We start from the raw sequence: 12117 nt of genomic DNA, 5'->3' as shown, positions 1-12117 counted from the left end.
TTTCCTCAAAGTACCATCGAAGAAAGCTTGTGTACCTATGGTGGTACACGTGCCACCGTTTGATAACCATAGGTCTACACGGTATGTCGTACTATGTGTACGACATACCGTGTAGACCTATGGTTATCCAGACTCGGACTAAATCTCAGATGAGGCAGAGATGCCGTCTTACAAAGATGCTGAAATCATAAAACATAATCAATAGTGTAATTTCAGACAGTGTCTGTCTGAAATTACAGCTTTGTCTGACTCTCTGTTGCACAGAAAACAAATCAATCACGTTGGACGTCAAATGCCAAAGACATCTGATATCTGAAGACGTCATATATGCATTTAAAAGCACACACACGCAGATTCTTGTGCAGGCTTCTTAGTAAGGACACTGTAACCTTAACATCACAACCATACGCCTAACCCCAACTGTACTTTTAAAGTGTCACACAACCTGAGGACCAGCTTTCATGTCTTCACTTCCTGTGGTATGATGCACACACACACACACACACATGCCATCCTGGGCCATCTGGACAGATAACCTTCATGTGCTCTCAGCTCACTCCTCCATCATCTGTCATCCTCACACGACCTCCAGCACCCGACCCACGGCCAGCGACAGGAACCTCCAGCCTGAACCTCTGCCCCCGCCCCGGCCCCCGTCCCGGCTCAGGCCCTGGACTCTGTCTGAGGCCGTCACAGATCTGTCAGCAGGTACTAACAGGTGAGAACTTCCCTCCTCATGTTTGACTTCAACTGTTTATCGGGACGGCTGTTACGCGACGTCTCAGTCCCTTCATCCTACTTTCGAACACTTAAAAGGTAAATGGTCTACAGCACTTTCCTCGTCTTGATGACCGCACAAAGCTGCTTTACACTACAGTTTTGTCATTCACTTACACTTTCATGGGTGTGGTGTCTTGCCCAAGGACACATCAGCATGTGGACTAGACGTATTTCCAAATTTCAGAAATTCCATCCTTTTTGCTCATTTGTGTTAGTATCTTTTTTGCCTATAGGTTGTGCTGAAAAAAAAAGGACCGCATTCACTCTATATTGCACATACTTATAGCCTCTACATATAACAAAAAAGCAGCCTCAATGCTCTGTGTTCTAAGGGGTAAAGTAAAAAATAAAAGTAGAAATCCACTTTACAGGCATTATTATTTTCATTAGCATTAGCGTTAGCATATCAGCAGGCAGTTGTGGTTTGGCAGTGTCCTCCTCCCCTCTCCTCCCCCCTCCCTCCCTCCCTCCCTCACCTCAGAGATGATGCAGTGTGTTTGCGCTGCGTTCTGACACAAAGCAAATACGCCGTAATGGATTGCAAATGAACTGCGTCGCAGACACCACCAATTAATCAGGCGGCAGATTGCCGTAACTTTCTTCTCTCTGTGCTACTGCAAAGAAAAAAAAAAGAGAGAGAAAAACAAAGAGAGGAGAAGATCGCACCTCCTTAAAATAAATGGATTGTATCTGCAGTTAATTATCATTTACTCCAGGGTCTCTCTGGGACGTTTGCACAGCTTAAGGACGCGGTCGGTGAGGTGGAACGGAGAGGAGCGGTGCAGCGATGGAATCAGAGATGGTGGCCTGCGGGTAATTACACTTTCTTCTGTAAGAGGATCAATTCTGAGTAATCAGAGAACAATCTCAGCCAAAGTCTGGTGGGTGTTCCTGACACTTTAACGTGGAAACTTTCAACGTTCACGAGCGAGAGAAACTTTTGTTTTTGTTTGTTTGAGAGCAACTGAGAGCAGACACGAGGCTGGACACCTTTGACCTCTGAACACTGCAGTCTGCTTCTATCTATCTATCTATCTATCTATCTATCTGTCTGTCCGTCTGTCTGTCTGTCTGTCTGTCTGTCTGTCTATCTGTCTGTCTATCTGTCTATCTATCTATCTGTCTTTCTGTCTGTCTGTCTGTCTGCAGCACAAAAATAAACTAGCTTACATAAATATATTCTGGTCTTCTTTGCTAGCTAGCGACACACATTTAAACTTGCTAACATAAATATATCACAGTTTTCTGTTTATCCATCCATTCTTTCTTTCTTTCTTTCTTTCTTTCTCTTTCTTTCTTTCTTTCTCTTTCTTTCTTTTTCTTTCTTTCTTTCTTTCTTTCTTTCTCTTTCTTTCTTTCTCTTTCTTTCTTTCTTTCTTTCTTTCTTTCTTTCTCTTTCTTTCTTTCTTTCTTTCTTTAAAGTTAATCAGGAAAGTAATTCGTAGTGGTGGGAATATTACCTCATGATTTGATTATGATTGTGAAGGCAATGATTGCGACTTATTTAATTGCATTAATTGTAGTATTTAAAGATCTCAAATGTATTTACTTCTGTTGACATTTCACTGGAAACCAAGGAGAGAAACACAAATCTGAATTCTTTTGCGATGAAATTAGCAACAGAGTTTGTGAACAGTATTAGTATTACTCAGTATTATGAGAACCCCCCCCCCCCCCCCCCACTTCACAGATGCCAAAAATGTTTTCACACTTCACCTTTTAATCCAGATTATGCCGGCCGGGTTTTACACTTTAGCGGTAGCTCTCAATCAACCATCTTTGGTAAAGCGTGCAAGGTGATGCCCGCATTTAAGCTGTGTGATTTGATTGGTGAAAGTGGATTGATGTTGGGCTTTCAACAATCAGTTGATTCAATCCTACACAGAGTTAAAAAAGCAAAGTTTTTCTTAATTTATTTTTCCCATTATGGCATTTTCATTCAACAAAAGAATCGCGATGCATCGGAAAACGGATGATTTCACCTCTAATATCTCGTAACTCACTGTTTGAAGTGTGCACCAGTTTGCTCTTACACTTGATCTTCTATGTGACTTAACATGAGTCAGGACACGCTGTGCCTAAACAGGAACGCACAAAATGTAGAGGTATGTACGTGGGATGAAATAAATTTCTTTGAGTAATTAGTTAAAAGTCTGACAGGCTTAAAAACTCAATGTTCACTTGGTTTAATGTGTTTTTACCGTTACAACACTAGCATCAAAGCTTCATACCAGACCTGAGGCTGCACTGACACAATCAATACTGATACCCAGCCTCCACAACATGTTCGCTGTAACAGAGAAGAAACATAACAAATGGCGACCTCCACTGTAACACAACCTAAGGCCACAGTCCTGCGCCGCTAAACTGTCGCCGGCCTCGGCCTAATCCAGTAATGTCTGCCCTGTAATTTGGCCTTTGCAGGCGATAGAGAGGGCAAAGTGGAGAGCAATAAAGCAGCTGCGTTGGACATTGACTGTCTGCAGTCTCAGCGGAGGCCTAAATGAATCCCATCCATCGCCTGCTGCAGGGCAGAGTGACAGTGCACTGCAATAGAGCTCAGTCACTTTACACTGGATGTTATCAGATAAAGGGGCGAGGTCCACGGCGTTTCTGTTTGTGACAACAAGTGGCTCACGGATACGCTTTCCCATCTGTGATCCGCTCATCTTGTGTCGAACTCTACGGTAATCCAGTCCAGTGTTTCCCACATCTATGTTTACAGGTAATCGGAATAGAAATATTTCACGTACACATGTCAATCTGAAAACCTGATCCACGTGAAACATTACGTATTTCCGTTTTGTTACTGCTGTATTTTTTCATTCCAAGAGAGAATAATGGACAGTTCTAGTTCTACTCGTTTTTCCCATGACTTCATAGCTCCTCCTCAATGTGGGCGGAGTCATCATAGCACGACTGTGTGTCACTGCCGTGACGTGGTTTTCTACGTGACACAAACTAGTGACTTGTGAAGCAGTTGTTTTGGGTGTAACTGAATCTGGATTTGTTCACAGAATGGTTCAGTATTTCAGACTCCGTCTGACACAGTCACTGAACTGAAATACCACTGAACGGGGTCGTGATTGGGCTCACGATCGCCAGCTTTCAGCAGTGCTGTCGCTAAATGCACCAGACTCCTCTATTAAATATTGACATTTTAGACATTTGCTTTGCTAAATGTTGGAGGTCAATGCATGTTTTCATGGATTTTTAAGTCTTTTTAACTTTGAGCTACAGTTGGACATTGTTGGCTTTGATTCTTGTGTCGGACGTCGCGCTCGACACTCTCGGACCAATCAGTGACCGGCAGTCTGTCGACGTCACATTTTAGTATCGACTCAACTCGCTTGGAATCTTGTCAAAGCAGGAACTAAAAAAAAACACCAGGTACCAGGTGCTATCACTGAGTCGTGCTAGAACTGTATAATGGAAAAAGCACCATTAGAGGACAGTGAGGGGACGAGCAGACACATGCAGCTTCCGATCAGAATGAATCTTTTCAGAAATGAAGAAATGTTCCACATGTAAAAATAGCTATGATTGAAACCTGTAACTTTCATAATAATAAAAACTAATAATAAGTTACCGACGCTGCACACACACACACCATACACACATGCCACACATGACAGGTAATAAAATACAAAGCATCGCGTCGGCCTCCCTGCATCTCTTTTCTCTTACACTCCTCCTCCTCCTCCTTCGCTCCGAGTCTCTCTTCCTGTAAGTACAGCAGAGCCTGAGGGCGGCGCTGTAATGAAGATGGATGCCTCGGGTTAGCAGCAAACAAAGCGCGGTTCACCTAGCTAAGAGAGCCCGGCAGAGCGGCGGCCTCCGGGGGCCAATTCATCAGCAGCATGTGTGTGTGTGTGTGTGTGTGTGTTTACTGTGTGCTGTTGTTGGAGTACTGGCACTCTCCGGATATCTTATCAGACCATTCTTTGAAAACCTTAGAGATGGTTGTGAGTGAAAATCCCAGAAAATCAAGAAAAGAACAACACAATATTTTCCTGAATTAACAAAAAAATTGTGAAACATTCTGTGTGGCCCAAAACAATGTCCTCAGATGTCTCGCTTTGTCCAACCAACACCACAAAAACTAATGACATCAGTAACACAAGTGTTAAACGCGAACATTTAGCAATAAAGCTTACATATTTTTTCTACTGCTTAACATTCTCTGTGCAGCTTCTCTGCAAAACACAGAGGAACCAGCCGCTATGTGTGAGGCAGACAATTAGCAAAGCTACTGTTTCTACTGTTTCTGTCAACTGTAGCGTTGTAGCATAGGAGTCTCACCTTAAAACCCAAAATACATCAGTCAGTATGTGTGAGGCAGTATGTTTTACTGCTAACATTTAGCAAAGCTAATATTTCTACTTCTTAGCGTTCTCTGTGCAGCTTCTGAAGAAACCACAAATACAGTCGGAATGAGGCAGCACATCGTACCGCTTAGCACAGCTAACATTTAGCAAAGCTAAAATTTCTACTGTTTCTGTCAACTGTCTCATCTTAAAAAAGAAAATATATCAGTCAGTAGACATTAGGCAGCATGTTGTACTGCTTAACTGCTAACATTTAGCAAAGCTAATGTTTCTACTGCTTCTGTCAACTCCTGTACTCTCTGTGCAGCTTCTCCTCAAAACACAAATACAAAGCTAATGTTTAGTAAAGCTAACATTCACACTGCTTCACATACACAGTGCGTTTGACTGCTTTAGCAAAGCTAACATTTAGTAAAGCTAACATTCACACTGCTTCACATACACAGTGCGTTTGACTGCTTTAGCAAAGCTAACATTTAGTAAAGCTAACATTCATGCTGCTTCACATACACAGTACGTTTGACTGCTTTAGCAAAGCTAACGTTTATGACAGTTTTCCGCAGTGTGTCGTTACTCGACATGTATCAGAAACCTGATTTTTTCCACGCATTTGCGAAAGTGCGGCTACTGTTTTACGACAAGTGTGGTTGCCATCTGCCACAAACAAAACCTGAACCCCGGCCACACCGAGTTCTGTTTGGTACCAAACAGCTTTAACATTAGGAACAGAACCAAAATAACCAGCACCGACCAGTCAAATCTTTGGTACCCTTCCCTTGGGGTACCAGAGTAAAGGAATAGTATGGGTGGAGCTAGACCAATGACAGTCAGCTGATTGGGCAACAGAAAAAAGCGTCACTCCCTTACAATCGATGTTTCTTCAATACCCCCACTTGCACACGCCCCGCCTACCAAGCAAAGGTACTGTCCTCAGGCAAAATGGAAGCTTAATCGAGGGCTTTATCGTTCCAAACTGGAACTGGACTGTACCATGAAGGAAACACTGTACTAAATAATTGTGGTGTGTGTTGGTCACAGCATCACAGAGTCTAAACAAGGAAACATGACTGTTTTTTTTATGTTATATAACCATCAGCTTCATTGATGCTGAGTACACTGTATTTTTAATATTTTAGATTTGGACAACCCTTTCCTTTTCCGGGAGTGGGATGACTGCACTTCTCTGACGAGCAGAGGTGGAGGTGTTGGAGCAGCCACTGTGGCTGCTTTCACAAACACAAACCCACCTGTGTCCTCACTGAGAGCGTGACGTGTGGGCCTCGGCTGCCAAACACTCACTCTGTGCTCTTCTCTGCTGCAGAGTTTGCAGCCTGATCAACGGGAAGACTTCATTTAGGCAGTGCTGCAGGGAAAGATGAATACTAGTCATCCTGGCACTTTGAATTAATTGAGCTGAGCTGCAAATTGAGACCTAATTAACATTTGAAATGTTAAACTTGATATCACTCCTCCTGACGCTCTGTGCTGAAACAAGGCTGCTTATCGCTTGCCGTTCCCCAGCTGCAACTTCTCTGTATTTTCCTATTTCTCAATTTCCCCCTGATTTTTTTAAAATGTGCAAACTGCCTATAATTAAAAGTACATGCTTTTTAAAAAACAATTTCCTGCACAGGAAGTCGCTTGAATTAGAATTTAAATGGAACTGACCCCGGCAGCGAAAGGTAGAGGCCCTGTTTTCGCTCATGAATCTCAAATGAAAAAATCTGGGTTTTTAGTTCCTGCCACTCTGACGACATGTTCAAAGGAAGAGGCTCATTGTGCCGATTACAAAGATGACGCACGCCGAGCCGAGAGTCGACTGTTTTGATCTCATCTCATCTGCCAGTTAAATGACAGCGTGGCAGGAGTGAAGGCCGCTGACTGCCACAATCACTCCAACTGTGATTAATCCTATGTTTGTTAATGGAATCATCGCAGTGTCAGCATTCAGGGAACGTCCACTGACTGGAAACTTGTTGTCTCAACCTTTGATTCCAAGCATTAGTAAAGTCATGTTTCCAACCATTGGAACGGTTCAGTTTGTGTGTTTTATTTTTTGAGTTTCTGTCAAAATAATCAGCCCCAACCATTCCATTCTTTGGCACCCTTCCCTTGGGGTACAATGGTACGGTGCGATCAGGGTGGAGCTAGACCTGACCATCATCGTACGACGGCAGCAGTACGTACAACGTCACGCTACGTGGCCATTGGGCACAGCCCACACCAAGTCAAGGTACTGTTCTCAGTCGAAGCACAGCCTGATCCAGGACTTTACCATTCCAAACTGTACTGTACCATGATGGGCACACAGCATAAGAAACAACAGAAGCTTGTTTGGTCTGTCCTTCATGGCGGTGCAAAATGTAAGAGTCTGTCATGCACTGTAGGAAACAAAGGGCCATTCTAGCTAACAATCAATCTTGTAGAAAGAGAATGGGGCTTGTAACTGGAGGGTTGCCAGTTCGAATCCCGACAGGTCAAGGACTGGGGAACCCTGAGTAAGATTACCCAACCGCCATTGCTCCCCATCGATTGGCTTAATTGGACACGCTCAGGCTCTGTCCAAAAGGTTTTCTGTAAACACGGCATCTTCATCCACACAAAGAAACAACTCTAAACACTGTAGTACATACAGGCAAGGCCTGTATGTGGCACTGCTACAGACTTACACAAAAACCAGAGAAGAAGATACTGAGCATGTGTATATGGCATGTGGGACCCATTTTTAAAAAAAACAAAAAAAACAATAGCATATCAGTAAAATTCCATTTTACTTGTGGATACAATGCTGATAAAATACATTTTCGTGTGGAAAGTCCCTGAAACTCACTAAATCTTCATAAGGACAAGGTTAGCAGCAGCAGATTCAGGAGGTTCATCGCTACACATGAAGTCAATTCAATCATTTTACTGTACAAGTGATTGACGCCTGCCCTTGCCACCTGCTCTTAACTTTAACTTGTAAACCTGAAACCGGTTCTAAATCTTGGAGCAGACGGTGCAGTGACTGAGCACGGCAGCTCATCACAGGAGGATGAAGTCAGACAGACGGACACTGTGGCCATTCAGGCTGAGATGAACAGATTTGTAACGCTCTGTGCCCTCGCAAGGTTACAGAGCCTCAATCTCAGCAACATCGCTGCTTCCGCCGGGGCGTGACAGGAAACACTCCGCATCCCTTCCTCTGCATCACGGCCATTTGACATCTCAGAGTGCACTGAGCCCAGACAGGTCAAAGGTTACATGACAAGCAGCCCGGCCATCATTAGGCAGGTCACGCAGGTATGACTGCGTCGCTGCTGCTGCTGCCATGACTTTTCATGATGAAAATCCAACCTCCTGGCCCAAAGACACAGCCTCTTTAAAAGAAGCAGATCCTCCACGGTTGCCTTTAATTAGGGTTAGACCAGAGTATTGATTTGTCAGTATATCAGGCTGATATAAGATCCAGGTCCCACCCTAACTGCAGCTTGTGATTATGTTATTATTTCATTATTTAGAGTCTAACTAAATATGTACAACTGGAGGAAACTGTCCAGAACAGAAGAAGTGTGGGAGGAGCAACAGAAACAGAAATCTGCTTCACGCTCAGTGTTAGAACCGACGTTCACACGAGAAACATTAAACGCTCAAAGCTGATAGGGATGCACAATCTTTGATTGTTTTTTTGCCGATATCGGATAAGCCAATATACCAAGATTGCTTGGGCCTGATACAAATACTGATGTATACAGTATGAGTTACCCTGTTCCCAACTGCAGTGGTAATTTTGTTTCCTCTGTGAGTGGATTGAGCATAATATTTGACATATTGTCTTCATATTAGGGCAAATTGGACACGCTTTGAGAGTAAATGATTGTTTGTCTCAATGTGTCCCTGTGATGGACTGGTGACCTGTCCAAGGTGTGACCCCGCATTTGCCGTATGTCAGCTGGGATTGGCACCGGTGACCCTCATGTGGAGGATAAAGTGGTAGAAGATGGATGAATAGATTCTTCATTGTGCAAAAGAAAAATAAAGAGATCGCAATCTTTTCTGACAAGTGTTTTAGTCATTAGTCATATCGGGGGAATCTTGGAGATATCCGATAAGCCAAAGCCAAAATTGACCAATATCGAACCGATAATATTGTGCACCGCTTTATGCAAATAATAAATAGGTGCCAGTCAATAAAACCAAGTTTGTACATTTAGCTCACTCCCCCAAACTGAGGTCTCGGACAAGGTTGTTTTGCTCGACTGTTAATACACCCAACAATCACATCATGATTACTTTAGCAACATTAGTAACTCTTGCTATGTAGTCTGCCATGACAAACACTGCTATGCTAACCTCCCATAGCCTCCTCTAGCACCAAGCATCAGGTCCACAACAACATCGAGCGTTAACGCGATGTGTTTAGACTGCCGTTACAAAGGTCTGGATCTCTTATTGTTGCGTCAAAAGTGTCAAAGGTTGTAGCTACTTCATTCACTCCAATGCAAGTTATTAGCAGGTGCCAGCGGTAAGCGGCAGAAGATGATGAATCGCACTCTGGCGATGATTTGGTTTATGTGTGTGGAGAAAAATTCGAAAAAGAGGCAAAAGGTCCCGGAGTCACATTGTATCTCACATAACATCAATTCATTGACTCAACTTTATTTCACTGTGTCAAATTGATCAATCATTGGTCATTTCCATAGAATGTCTATAAAAAGTGGACATAATCTTCTGGCGATCCAGATGAGGCCAACCTGGAAGTAACACTATATTGAATAGCCGCCAGGGGGCAGTTTAATTGTCTCATACATGAGTTTCAACTGTTCTTCATTCAAACGTTTAGAGTTGTTGAAAAGAGTGGCACCAGTGTGATTGAGAGCTGGTATCGTCCAACAAGAGCCTGATTGGAGGTGAGGCCTCTTAATTTCTGTTTGAAAAAACCTAAACAAGGCACTGACCAAATCTTGGAGTTCAGATTATGGGTAACATCCTGACCGTTCATTTTATGTAACATTTTCATTGGCTAGTCGAATGTGAATATTGTAGCAGCACACAAATACATTTCTGACATTGTCATAAAAGTTTCTTAAAGCTTTCTTTGGTCTCAAGACCTTGACAATCTCTGTTGTTGAACCTCCATCACGGCACTGCATAGAATCACAATTTGGGAGCCACCGTCAAGGAAATTACCCTTTAAATTGTCAAACATTGGGCATCTTTAATGTGGGACAGCACAAAATTGTACAATACAGTTCAGATTTAGAGTATGTTTGGGGCTTTAGGGACAAGAACCAAAACAGAAACCATGTATTTCTGGAAGTTGCTCAACTCCAGTCAGACCTGGAGACATTTAGGCCTTAGACACCGATGTTCTGTCGTTCTCAGGCTACGATTTCATGAAGACACATGAAAGAAACATCTTCAAACTTCTGGGGAATAAGGGACAATCGTGGACAAAAGTCCACTAATGACACCAGAGAAGCAGATAAAGAGATTTGGCGCTTACCTTCCAAGCAGCACGTCCTCCACAGGCCCGAGTGGGTCATCACCTCCTCGTTCTTCTTGCTGGTCTCGTTCTCACTCATGGATTTGGACTTGCAGACGCCGCGCGAGTACAGCCAGTAGTCCGTGCCGACCGCGATGGTCATGAGGCTGAAGGCCGCAAAGGCTCCCACCGTGGTCAGCAGCATCTGCATTCCACGGTCGAACAGACCCATGTTTCCGCATTCCATGAAAGGGGGACCCCCTTTCCTCTTGATGTACAGGAAGTAAATATTTGAAAATTTGCGGAACCACACCAGACTGAAAAATCGGGACAGACTCGAGTGGAAGGAGAGGGAAGAAGGAGGAGGAGAAGGAGGATGCGGTAGGAACCTTATGGTTGCGTTTGGGTGAGGACCACAACAGGAGAAATAAAAACCCAAGGAGTGTTTTTTTAGAGGGAGGGAGAGAGTTAGAGGCTGAGGTCTCTCTGTCTCCTCTCTGTTTCTTCTTACTGTTATAAATAAAGATAGAAAAGTCAGGGTTTGGCAGCACCTCAGCTGCAGACGTGGCCCAAACTACAGCCACAATCTGAGCTGCGGAGGATCAACGTGAGGTCCTGCAGACTGTGGTGGTGAAAGTGGAATAAATAATCATAAAAAAACAACAACAACCTGTTTCTTGACTTGTGAAGGTTACAGGCAGAGATGTAATGGAGCTAAGAGGTTCTGAGAGGAGGCGCCAGGCTCACAGTATGTCTGTTACAGTGACTTTAGTCAAGAGGCGATAATACGATAGAAACTGGAGTTACTGTATAGAGCAAAGCATAGTTAATACTATTATTATTATTATTATTGTTAGTATTATTATATAATGGGTTTATTAGCATAAAAAGATGGTAGAGTGGGCAGGGGAAGAAAGGACAGCAGGGGAAGCTCTCATTTTAGTGTTGACATAAACAAATGGACACATCCATTTAGGAAATTAAAGCTGTTTTATAATAAGTCCACTAATAAAGGAGGGGAAATTTAGCATCAACGAGAGGGAAGAAAATATCAAGGCTGCAGCTAAAGATTATCAACCAGCTGACACACACACACATACACACATACACACAGAGAGATAAAGAAATAGTATTAAAAAAATAATTAAATAATAATAATAATAAAAAAAATGTAATCAACTGCTCAGATTTTCCTTTTTCCTAAAATTCTGGTCCCCAGATTCCATATGTGGCTCTATCGCTCTGCGTGGGTTTCCGCCGAAAATGTGGTTCTGCGGTCGTCGACGATCCGGAGAGAGCGGTGAGAGTCCAGCGAGGCGAGCCGACCATCACACGACATGGAGCCGGCAGCAGGAGGACGACGAGTCGGTGTGGGTGCAGCCGCAGCTGAGGAGGATGCTGCTGCTGCTGCTGCTGCTGATGATGATGATGATGGAGGAGGAGGATAATGATGCTTGAATATCCAAAATCACCGTGGCACTTTCACACCCAGGACGGTCCCGGTGGTTTAGCCCTTGCGCCATGAAAGAGGAAGGAGGAAAAATA

The 12117-nt window shown here is 43.5% G+C and overlaps 1 protein-coding gene across 1 annotated transcript in view; it reads right to left on the bottom strand.

Moving 5' to 3' along the window:
* The window catches only part of cacng2a (calcium channel, voltage-dependent, gamma subunit 2a), a 40653-nt gene extending 28855 nt beyond the window's left edge, over positions 1-11798 (bottom strand). Inside the window, exon 1 of the mRNA XM_058652677.1 lies at positions 10594-11798. Coding sequence (XP_058508660.1) covers positions 10594-10819 — 226 coding nt within the window. The 5' untranslated portion in view covers positions 10820-11798. The remainder of the gene's footprint in view (positions 1-10593) is intronic.
* Positions 11799-12117: the final 319 nt, after the last annotated feature.

The sequence above is a fragment of the Solea solea genome, chromosome 16 (genome assembly GCF_958295425.1).
Source record: "Solea solea chromosome 16, fSolSol10.1, whole genome shotgun sequence".
Classification (NCBI taxonomy): domain Eukaryota; kingdom Metazoa; phylum Chordata; class Actinopteri; order Pleuronectiformes; family Soleidae; genus Solea; species Solea solea.
The sequence above is the reverse complement of the archived record's forward strand: the minus strand, read 5'-3'. Positions and strand labels throughout refer to the sequence as shown.